Raw genomic sequence first — 11,344 nt, forward strand, 5'->3', positions numbered from 1 at the left:
CGGATGTGTTTGGATTCCATATGTAAGCGAGCCCAAGCCCATATAGATCCTTTTAATTGGGCTGTATTTAGTGCGGTATAATTCGTGAGAATCTTTCTTTGTAAATCAAATACGAAATAAAAATAATACCGTGGACCAACTGAAATCCATCTTTTAATAATAGAAAGGAATACAAACATTGCTGTGCACGCTCTTAGAAAATTATAAAATCGAAAAAATGAAGCATAAACATATATGAACAGTAAATTCGAACGAAAACGAAAATTTATTTATAAAATGAACAATTATTCTTAACAAAAACCGAATTTTAATCGGATAAACCTGGAAGACGATATGAACAATCCGGTAGCTAATATTAGATTACTCAAAAATGTCTTAATGATCAATAAGGTAGTTATAGTTGTCTCTTTGATACGGGGTTTCATCGTCCACCTCCCGCACTTCTGTTCCACGACAGGTACGACGGATCTCCAAGTTGTCTGAAACCCAGAAAAAAAGAAGAAAAGAAAAGCCCGATTAGATGGTATTCATCGTATCTAAACACGCTATGTATACCCTACATCTGTTCCATGCGAAATGTGGAGGAGGTTAAAGTGACCATCGTACAATGGATGCAGAAGTTAGGGCTGGACGTCGATACCCAAACGGGTATCCGTCCTCTGGACCCAAAATTTGGACACTCGCAGCTCCGGAGCATCAGGAATCCAAGCTATGGGTACAAATTCGGGTTTCGATAGTCAATTAACGAAACTCCGCGGAGACCTGATGCTCACGAGGTTGAGATCGGATAGTTTGGTCGAAAAACCCTATGAAGACGAGATCGAGTTCCAGTATGCCTGAAAATTCGGATACTTGTCCCGTGCCTACCCCAAATTTGCACACTAGATAAAACTCTCATGGCATATGCAATACCCCGAAAACTATATGCACTATATAAATCCAAGGCCGAAACCGATGACTTTAACTGCCATTTGATCTCTAGATCATGGAACCTTCGATGACTCGGTAACGTGCTATGAGTGAAAGCTGAGAAAGTGTGGAGATTATGTACCTCGGCTTAACCAGATACAAGACAGAGAATGCAAGGGCCAAGAATAAGCAGATGCTGCCGATGGTCAGATAAGCGATCCCGAGGAAGTCGTTCTTTCCGCCGAGCCAGCTAGTCGTGGATAACACGAGCTTCTTCTTCCCGTTAAAGCTGTAAGTGTTGTAGTTGTTCTTTAACAATACTCTCAAGGTATCGCCCGCCTGAAGGTCCATGTCTATCTTCCCGTACAGCTTTCTAAACGTTGGCAGAGCAGCAGTTCTCATCCAGACAATGAGGTCTTCTTGCTCGCTCAACTGTTAGACAAAAGAAATTCAGATAGTGTTATATGTCTGCTTCTGTGTTCATGAGAATGCTTCATATGAATCAGCTCCAGAAGCTCTGTTTCAAAACATGAGATAAGGTGGAAACGTGAAGCACGCTAAAAGATTCCTGCATTCTGATTCCTGAACAGCTCATGTTCAAAGTTTTGCAAGTTATTACATAGAAAAAAAAAAGATTTGCCCTTTTCTACGGTAGAAATTCTACCCCGGCATAAAAGATTTTAACTTTGGGTTACTATTGTAAGTTGTAACAAGGGATACTATCAATTCATGCAACTAGCAAGTGAACAGATACCACGAAAGATACAAAAGTGTCTAGTTACAAGAGTAGCTATGTGCCATTGCGCATTAACCCGCTATGGAAAGTAACTGAGTCCCACAAAAGGCAACTATGTTAACATGAATGGAGAATGTACATTTACGAATGTGAATTGTCAATTAATAGATCAAAACAGAGAGTAAATTAAGGCTTACTGGTGTTTGTGGATTAAGACTTCCTCCGCCTATAAGAGATCCTTCCTGAAAGTTTTTAGGGAAGACGTTTTTGCCAAACTTCTTTTCCCGATCACTCTTCCACGAGATTCCTTTCTTATTCACGGGAAGTTGTTGGTCGTTTCTGGAGAAGTCATAAGTGTCATTGAATAAACTCCAAGCAACTAAACCGCAGGGTACGATTGGTTCCCCGGCAACAATATCTTCGGGTGAGCAGGAGCTCACATCATTTGCATGCTTAGGGTCTCTCAATTGTGCATCACTTCGACTCTTCACATACCTGAAAGATAGCCAATCAAAGAGGATCTTGATAGAACTCATTTTGAATTAGAGAACTTCATGGTTGGGTAGAACTGCCCAGGAATCGTTTACTGGCATTGAAGTGAACAATGGAAAAACACTTCTCAAGCACAAATAATATGCAGTGGTCACACTAAACACATCTCACCTTGAAAATTCTAACATTTTCTTATACAAATAATAATTCTACAAATCGCTTTTTAGCCTTTTTTGGAACTGTAATAGTTTATTCCTGATCAAGATTATCATGAATCAATTCACGACAGAAACCAGGTTTTATTGTAGGGCACAGTGACCACAAATCATTTCTAACAACCAAATTCCCTGAATATGGAGATAAAGTGCGTCAGACACTGATGGAGAGCATTTACTTGATCCAGGATCAATCATATAACAGTGACAGAAGCAGTCTACCTCCTATGATTTTGGTAGAAGTTCTCAAGCTGGTAGTATACATAGACAGGATGCTTCATAGTTTTTGTCACCTATCAAAACAAGAAGGGGCTTGCGTGAAAAGTTCATATCTTGGGGAGACTACAGAATACTACCATACAAGGAAGAACCAAAGTTCCATGAAAGGTGATCCTTACCGTTAGAGTTCTATTACAGGTCTTCTCTCCTAAACCTTGTATGTAAGCGACCTTGTTGCTTCTAGACGATTCAGGAATGCAGTCTGTGTCATACCAATCAACAATTTCAACGACCTTCACGTGCAAAAAGAAAATATCCGAAATAAACCACAAGTGAAGACTGAAAACAAACACAGAAAGATATCAAAGTCGGAAACATTCGCTCCATGCACATACACTCTGAGAAGCAAAGAGGCAGAGCACTCCAAATGGAATGAAGACAACACCAATGATCAGAAAAGTCAAAATCACCTACAAAATAGGCCCAAAGAAAAGAGAAGATAAAAGAGCAAATGCATTCTTTAACTGACATGAACTCAAAGTGATTCCCCTTAGAATGCGGCATGATACTGATGCTTACCCATCTTGGAGTCAGAATCGGCTTGCATGCAGGGAGCTCCTGCTGAGTAAACTTTGAATCTGGTAAAGCAAATTTGGACAACAGGTTCCTTTTAGTCAATTTGGTTATAGCTTTCATATGCGAATAAAAAGCATAACTATAAGGGATACAGAAAGGTCATGACATGAATAGCAAGTTAAATAGAACCACATAACCGTTGTTCTTTGCTTAAAACCATGTTGAACCAGTCGGTACTTGATCCTCTGATATGGAACAAAATCTATAACTTTATAAGCAATTTGGTTCAATACGAATGGATAAGCTGATAGCCAAATCGAATCCTGATTAGATTAGAGACTCGACAGTTTCAGAGAACTATAAGCAAAAGCCAAACCCACCAGACATCATACCTTAAACTAAGAACACTTGCAATAAACACCAAACCGAGAACCAACCAAACACATGAGCTTCCACTAGACATGATATATCAACATCTCTGGTTCATACCAAAATCCAAATTATATGCATAGAAATACAAACATGCCATCTCGTAAGGATATTGCCAATCTAAAATATACCCTGCATGGATCACCAATGCATATCGCATGCTCAATGTTCACGTATAACGTGCACAGTCAAAACACGAACAGAAATACGGTGCTCGATGCAGCAGATCAACCCCACGAACGAGTTTCTATTTATCATATTACATGAATCAATGGAGAAAAGGTACCTGGTGAAAATGCGCATGTTAACAGAGTCAGAAAATCAAAATACAATCACCCACGACACAATCAAACAAGTTCCGTGGAATCATACATGATTCTCTAAATAATCGTAAGAACAACGAAGATTCGGAAGAGGAATCACATTTGGGTCGCTTCGAGATCTTCTTGGCATTGGAAGACTCCGCCAATCCGCCGCCTCCGACGGCGGATGACGCCGCACTGGAACTCATGACGCGAATAAATTGGTGAATACGAGAAGAAATGCCGGCCAAAAGGATATCATATGGATAGGGAATTCGGATCTGGATGTGAAATGCGAGACAGAGAAATTCTCTCTGAGAAGATGAGCTTTTGGAGAGAGATTTATGGAGGTCATGGAATTGGGATTCAATTCAAGGGGAGAGAGAGGAGAGAGCGAGTGCGAAAATTTTCCGCAGTAACAATCCAGCGAAAAGAGCAAAATGCCACGTGGCATAATCAATTTGTACATACATGCATACATATTACATGGGCATATATATTTATGTATGTGTATGAATGTGTACTGTACATATTTACATTTATACATATGTATGAATATATAATTGGTGAAGTAAAGAAAAAAGGTGATATTATCACATTGGTATTTAATTGGCGTATTATATAGTATATTTTATCAGATTCATGCATTTTGATGGACTTTTCCGAATCATTAAAAAGGACAAAAAATAATATTTCAGCAGCCTTCTAATTTTATTTCATTTTTTTTTTATTTTATCGCTTCAAACTTCTGATTTCTCGAGTGACGGATTCGGAACTTCATCGTCTTCGTCGATCAGATCGATAAAGAGATTCAAGGAGTGAAGAATGGTAGTCGGCGCGTCAGCTCGTGCCGCCATCGGCGGTTGCAGGAGGCTAATCACGTCTCGTTTGGTTCCCACTCAAGCTTCGCTCTCCGTCTCCTTCCAGTGTCGCCAGGCAAATCCTATGAATCTCTGTTTCGCGTCTCTCTTTGATTGATTGGGAAATATCTTTTGGGTTTCATTTCTTTCCACAAAAAAAAAACTCTTCGGGTTGCTGATGATGTATCATAAGCTGGAAAACGGATTATATCTTTGAATTCTTCTTTCTCATATCCGTCGATCTTGTAGTCTTTCTGGTGGATTGCAAACGGGAATTTTTTGAGTTACTGATCTTGTCCGAGCGTGTTTTCGTAGTGTTTGGTGATGGAATTTGACATGAGATTAGTTTGGCATGTGTTCTTGTGATTACGGGCATTGATGGGTGTACTGGAGAAATGCTCGAAGATGTCTGAAAACGCGAATTGAACTTTCTAACTACTCTTACCCTTTGTAGAGGCGAAATTTTCAGGAGCTATGTGAATTGGATATGTTTCCCAGAGAGATGAAATCTGTGTTTTGGGTTTGTGATCTGTATTTGCTTACTGTAAGTCACAGAATATGGAGTTTCGGTGGTTTACTTGCAAAAATCGCGTCTTTTTTTCTCTTCTGTGCCCATTTGACTACCATATCAGATACATGGAAGATTTGCTTCAAGTAAAAAATGCTTGCTTATGAAGAAATGGCCTGATTAATCAATGATGTTCCTGACATCCTGTATTGTCTAGAAAGGATCAAATCGAATTCCTTTCAATCTGCGAAAGGGCTATCATGGGTATTGTTTTAGGATAGAAGTCTAAAATGCTTCTGAGTTTAGCATGTTTTTCTTTGTTTTCATGCCCTCTACTCTCTTACCGAACTCTGCCTTTGCACATCCAAGGTATCGCCTTATATACAAACATCTTAGCGATCAGGTAAATTGATTATCAGATGAGCATGGACTCAAGAAGCATTTCTGAGAAGCTAAGGAACTCTGGTCTGTTACGAACACAAGGTCTGATAGCAGGAAAATGGGTTGATGCATATGACAAGAAGACAATCAAGGTGCTAAATGTGTCTGTCTCTTGCTTCCTTTCAATCGAACTGTCGTTTGTAATGCTTTCTATTGAAATCAGATTTCATTTCCTTGCACAGGTTAACAATCCAGCAACTGGTGACATTGTAGCGGATGTTGCATGTATGGGTGGAAAAGAGACAAATGATGCTATAGCCTCTGCTTATGAAGCATTTACTTGTATGAGACCCTAGTCTTCTCTTCTGCATAATTTGAGCCTCTTTTTTTTTTTTTTTTTTTTTAGACTTCATGTAGCTCTTTCCACTGTCCTGTTTCTGTTATTCATCTTCAAACCAAAAAAAATTGATGGTTAAGGATATTTCTTAGTTTAATATGTTTCTTCTGTTTAGCTTGGAGCAAAGTGACGGCTGCAGAGAGGAGCAAAATTCTACGGAGATGGTACAAGCATTTATCCTGTAAAATTCTTACTTTGCAGCAAGGTTACTGAGAATTGGCACATGAGAATACGAAACATCTATGTTTGTTTACAGAGACCTGTTACCTGTTTGCAATGTCCATGGACATATTTTAGGAATGTATTGTCAGCCAAATATTGCAATAGAGGAAATACCCATTAAAATACGCTATATTATTGAGAGAAGAAAGAAGTGTTATCATAACCAGTTCAATATATCCGAAGTTATGAGATTGGCAAAACAAAGGTGCTTTTATCTTGTGCTTTTTAGAAGACAAAAAGGCTACTGTATGTTGCTGAAATTATGGTTCCTTATGCAGGTATGAACTCTTGATTGCACACAAGGAAGAACTTGGACAACTAATAACCTTGGAGCAAGGTAAACCGCTAAAGGAAGCCATAGGGGAGGTAATCAATTCAAATTATATTTTAGGAACTAAACGGCAATTGTTTCTTCAATGGAATTTATGAGGATATGAATTGGTTTACAGATTGCATATGGAGCGAGTTTCATTGAGTACTTTTCAGAGGAGGCAAAACGTGTATACGGTGATATAATTCCAGCTACTTTGTCGGATCGGCGTTTGTTGGTTCTAAAACAGGTTTGTGTAATATCCTGCTGCATGATTCCGATTTCCATATAGGTATTTATTATTTTTTCACTGAGCTATTCTCTACGCTTAGCTCTTTAATTTAGAGGGTGCATTGTTGGGAGGCTTTGTGGCCTATACTCTATAACTTGGAAGCTATCTATGCTTGGGCTATAATTTGGAAGCTATCTATGCTTTGGGAATGTTTAGCTTTCCTCTGCATCCACCACCTTCAGTAGACATATTCTTGAAATATATTTTTTTCTCATAGTGGTATTTCAAGATGTTTCTTCAAGTACTTCTTCAATCTTGATCTCTGTGAACTTCATATAATTCCTTTTTCCATTTCTCGTGTACTTTATTTTCCATTTTGGAGTTATATTTATAACAGGGGGTGCTACTTACACTCACTGTTTCAGTTTGACTTTCCTCATCCTTTCTGTAGCCTGTCGGCGTTGTTGGTGCAATCACCCCTTGGAACTTTCCCTTAGCCATGATTACTCGGAAGGTCGTGTTTGGCTTCTCTTCTCAGTTAGCTACCATTTTTCTGTAAATAGCCTGTATAGTATACTATCCAACTAGATGACACGTATGAAGTTTCCTTTAAAATTAATATGGATTATTGTCACTTATGTCAGGTTGGCCCTGCTCTTGCTTCTGGCTGTACAGTGGTTGTTAAACCGTCTGAACTTACGCCTCTTACTGCACTTGCTGCGGCTGAACTAGCTCTTCAAGCTGGAGTTCCTCCGGTAATTTATGATTTTTGGACTTCAACTATAGCAAATAATCATCTCTGCTGTGTTTGTCAGCCTATGTAGATAGTCATATTTATACCAACCTACCTATTGGTCATGTTGGCTTGTTGAAGGTGACTTTGATCCGAATACACTTGATTTTCTCATGTTTTATTAAGGATGACCTGGGTAAGTTTTAAGGTTGGAACATTTTTTCGTATTTTGTACCATCATGTGGCTTTTTGGTTTGTTTATTTTGTATGTTCTATCAATATGACACAGCTAACCTAATCCATTGATGCATGACTTATTATGACCTGAAAGCTGTTTTTGGTAAATGCTTCTTGCTTTGTGCTTAACCGTCTGAGCAGCAGGCTATGTTTGGTTAGCTTACCTTCCAGTCGCTAATACCAGCAGACCACTGCTAATTATGCTTCTCCTTTCTTTTGTATTTGTCACTTATCTCTTCATCTTGTAATACTTGCATATGTTTCTTATTAGGGTGCAGTGAATGTGGTCATGGGAAATGCTCCTGAAATTGGGGATGCTTTACTTTCGAGTCCACAGGTTTTCTGGCCTCAAATAGTCCTTGCTTATATTTTCTTTTATGTGCTTTTACTTTCTACCATTTGGTGGTGATTAATATGAAACCTTATCTATTGTCTTCTTTTACTGATCTACTTAACCAGGTAAGAAAAATCACATTCACGGGATCAACAGCAGTTGGGAAGAAGTTGATGGCCGGTGCTGCACCAACTGTCAAGAGGGTATGCTTGATCAAGAGTATCAAATTCTTCAAAAATTTTCTTTTTTAAATTTCAATATAATAGCTACCTTTTCTTCTCCTCTATGGCCTAGGTATCCCTAGAACTTGGAGGGAATGCACCCTCCATAGTATTTGATGATGCAGACTTGGATGTTGCTGTAAAAGGAACGGTAAGTCATAGTGGTCAACGGTATTGTGTCCCATTATCAATCCAATACGAAATTTAATTGCATCAAAGAGAAATTACTCCGGTTTAATTGGCAGTCTTTGGTTTCTGAAGTGATATAAATATGTTATCTCCGATATTTGGTTGCTCTTGCTGATTTGTCCAAGTTACTGATTTTTCAGATTAAGACATAGCACTGCACCGCGGATTTTATGAATTCGTGTGTTTTTCTTCACTTATTTAATTAGAGGGATATCAAGCAATACTAAGCACCAATCGCTCTCCTATTTGTTACTGTAGCTTGCAGCAAAGTTCCGTAACAGTGGTCAGACTTGTGTTTGTGCAAATAGAGTGCTTGTACAAGATGGTAAGAAAATAGAGTGCTTGTACTGATTCATTCTGGCTCTTGCCTTTTGTAATTAACTGAAAATTTTCTCCACAGGTATCTATGATAAATTTGCTGAGGCTTTTGCTGAAGCTGTTCAGAAACTGGAGGTTGGAGATGGCTTTAAGGAGGGGGTAACTCAGGTAGGCGACCTTATATCGTATGCTTCTTCTGCCTTGGGATGTTATTGTCCAAGAAGATTATGAGCCGTAAAAAGTTACAAAAATGTTGGACCGTGTACATGTTCGTATGCTTTAGGGTAATCGATAATCAAAATTCATATTAACGCATCTAAATCTTTAGACTTGTTCCTTTTTCAGTCAATTTATTTGTGCCTTCAACATTCTTGCAGGGGCCACTTATCAACGAAGCAGCAGTACAAAAGGCATGTTCTATCTCTGACGCCGGGTTTTGTTTTGCTTGTTTTTCTCTGTTTTCTCCTGTCGCTACAAACCTCTAATTTGTTCAAACTACACCCCTCTTTCTTTTTCCATGGTAATACTTGCAGGTCGAAACATTTGTTCAAGATGCTGTTTCAAAGGTTTGTATTTTCTCTTCTTTTTTTTCGTGGCATATTTCATATGTTGCTTCCCATAAATACTTACACCTAAGGAATATCTTATTCATATGATGTGATCATTATAAAGGGAGCAAAAGTACTCCTTGGAGGCAAAAGGCATAGTCTAGGGATGACTTTCTACGAGCCTACGGTTATCGGTGATGTTAAGAGTGACATGCTTATGTCTAAGTAAGTACTTAAAGATCCATGGCATCACATCACACCATTCCGGTGATATAGAATTTTACTTCTTGAAGCATTGTCTCGAATCTTTATCATCCTGTCTATATATACGATAAGAATATATGATCATTATACCACTACAATCCATTCTCTCTTCATATTCAAGGATGAAAGTTTCTGTATCATTGAAGGATCCAGAACTTGACCGTGTCAGTTTAATTCCGTGATGGGTTCTTTGCGTAAAATACACTATGAATGTACAAATTTGGCTTAGCTGAGATGTGATCATTGGTTGCCAATGCCTGATATGATGCTCCTTTTTTTTTCTTTCTTAAATCAGTGGGTTTAAACAAATAACATGTTTGCCATTCTCAGGGAGGAGATTTTCGGACCCGTTGCACCACTTATTCGGTTCAAAACTGAGGAGGACGCCATCAGAATTGCTAACGACACGAATGCCGGTATCGTTTTCTTTACTCTATACTCAATCTTCTTGTTTCTGTATCTGTCCTTCCTGTATCTCGTGACATATTACTAGAGAACGGCAACTAATAGTCTTCCCCGGAAATTAGGTCTCTGAGATGTATAAACTGATTGTTCCATTTGCAGGACTGGCGGCTTACATATTTACAAACAATGTCCAACGTACATGGCGTGTCTCTGAAGCTCTTGAATACGGGCTTGTAGGTGTGAACGAAGGGATCATATCTACCGAGGCAAGCCCATCAATAACCTTCGTTCTCGGCCTCTGGATTATTTGCAGAACATATAATAACCACGGATCGTTTATATTGCAGGTTGCTCCATTCGGGGGCGTGAAACAATCTGGTCTTGGAAGGGAAGGGTCCAAGTATGGAATGGATGAATATCTCGAGGCAAGTACACTCATCCATATATACCTATCATTCTGATCATTCGCCGAATCTTCTACCTCTGACTCTTGAGATAGAATCGGTTCTTCTCTTCTCTCTTTTTTTCTCGATAACATGAGAATCGATCAACAGCTACTAACTATGGATAGGTAGACTTTTGTTTCTGTTTCCGCTTCCGGGTTTTTGTTTCTGTATATGATAATACCCGTCGCTCAATGTGCAGATAAAATACGTGTGCTTGGGGGATATGAACAGAAAATGAAGGTGGGGGTTCGAATCCGAGAGCTGAAACCGAAACAACAGGAGATAGCATCTCCAGTTTCTATAACACTCTCTTGTTAAGTTCATTGGCACTTATTACATCCTTAAATAAGCTCATGTTACAGTGACGGGTGGTAGACCATATAGTTTTTATTTTGAGTTTCTGGATTTTGGTTTTTGATTTTTTTTAATATTTATAAATCTAAAAAAAATGAAACTTTTGGTTTTTAGTTGATTTTTCCATTAAAATAGTTTTTCAAAATTTTTAAGAAAACTAAACTTATAAAATCTTGATTGTTATTTTTTGGTTTTTAGATTAAATTTCAAAAATTCCATCCATTCAGTCCCTTGGTATATCACATGAATGAAATTGGAAGATGAACAAGTTCTTGAGATCATGTTTGATTCTTGAATCTTTGAACGCGCACTTGTTTCCATAATCTTTAGACGTGAATTATGTGAAATATTCTAACTAGGTGTCATTTCGTTTGGGTTTCACATAACTGAACCGACTAAAAAAAAACATAAGTTTACCGATCCAAATTCCGTTATTGTTGTCCCTTGTTCGTCGTCAATATTGTATGTATTGTCATCGACTTGTAACATAATTAAAACAGAAAATGG

General features: G+C 38.4%; 2 protein-coding genes across 3 annotated transcripts; one reads left to right on the top strand and one right to left on the bottom strand.

The window, feature by feature from the left end:
- Positions 1-254: 254 nt before the first annotated feature.
- On the bottom strand, positions 255-4,323 carry LOC104808137 (ALA-interacting subunit 5-like). Its single transcript, XM_010533701.1, has 8 exons — positions 4,000-4,323; positions 3,151-3,209; positions 2,967-3,041; positions 2,751-2,864; positions 2,575-2,645; positions 1,843-2,140; positions 1,052-1,341; positions 255-479 (listed from the first exon to the last, which is right to left on the bottom strand). The coding sequence occupies exons 1-8, from the start codon at positions 4,085-4,087 to the stop codon at positions 422-424; spliced, it is 1,053 nt and encodes a 350-aa protein (XP_010532003.1). The 5' UTR covers positions 4,088-4,323; the 3' UTR covers positions 255-421.
- A 267-nt stretch (positions 4,324-4,590) lies between these two features.
- Positions 4,591-10,898, top strand: LOC104808138 (succinate-semialdehyde dehydrogenase, mitochondrial). 2 transcript variants are annotated; one of them, XM_010533702.2, is made up of 20 exons: positions 4,591-4,814; positions 5,666-5,779; positions 5,870-5,969; positions 6,140-6,188; positions 6,525-6,612; positions 6,696-6,806; positions 7,240-7,302; positions 7,433-7,543; positions 8,030-8,095; positions 8,218-8,295; positions 8,387-8,464; positions 8,761-8,827; positions 8,903-8,988; positions 9,198-9,230; positions 9,354-9,386; positions 9,493-9,593; positions 9,963-10,048; positions 10,197-10,303; positions 10,385-10,462; positions 10,683-10,898. In XM_010533702.2, exons 1-20 carry the CDS (start codon positions 4,704-4,706, stop codon positions 10,719-10,721), a joined length of 1,599 nt encoding a protein of 532 aa, XP_010532004.1. In that variant the 5' UTR covers positions 4,591-4,703; the 3' UTR covers positions 10,722-10,898. The 2 variants fall into 2 exon arrangements, with proteins under 2 accessions (XP_010532004.1, XP_010532005.1); XM_010533703.1 differs by having other exon boundaries at positions 4,730-4,814; positions 5,650-5,779.
- The last annotated feature ends 446 nt before the right edge of the window (positions 10,899-11,344 follow it).

The sequence above is a fragment of the Tarenaya hassleriana genome, unplaced genomic scaffold, assembly GCF_000463585.1.
Source record: "Tarenaya hassleriana unplaced genomic scaffold, ASM46358v1 Cleome14, whole genome shotgun sequence".
Taxonomy (NCBI): Eukaryota; Viridiplantae; Streptophyta; class Magnoliopsida; order Brassicales; family Cleomaceae; genus Tarenaya; species Tarenaya hassleriana.

Coding starts and splice junctions, on each gene's coding strand:
- LOC104808138 (XM_010533702.2), top strand. CDS start 4,704: ATGGTAGTCGGCGCGTCAGCTCGTGCCGCCATCGGCGGTTGCAGGAGG. Junction 5,970..6,139: donor TGCTTATGAAGCATTTACTT/GTATGAGACCCT, acceptor TCTTCTGTTTAG/CTTGGAGCAAAGTGACGGCT. Junction 9,387..9,492: donor TTCAAGATGCTGTTTCAAAG/GTTTGTATTTTC, acceptor ATCATTATAAAG/GGAGCAAAAGTACTCCTTGG.
- LOC104808137 (XM_010533701.1), bottom strand. CDS start 4,087: ATGAGTTCCAGTGCGGCGTCATCCGCCGTCGGAGGCGGCGGATTGGCG. Junction 2,865..2,966: donor GCCTCTTTGCTTCTCAGAGT/GTATGTGCATGG, acceptor TTGCACGTGAAG/GTCGTTGAAATTGTTGATTG. Junction 480..1,051: donor TTGTATCTGGTTAAGCCGAG/GTACATAATCTC, acceptor TCTGGGTTTCAG/ACAACTTGGAGATCCGTCGT.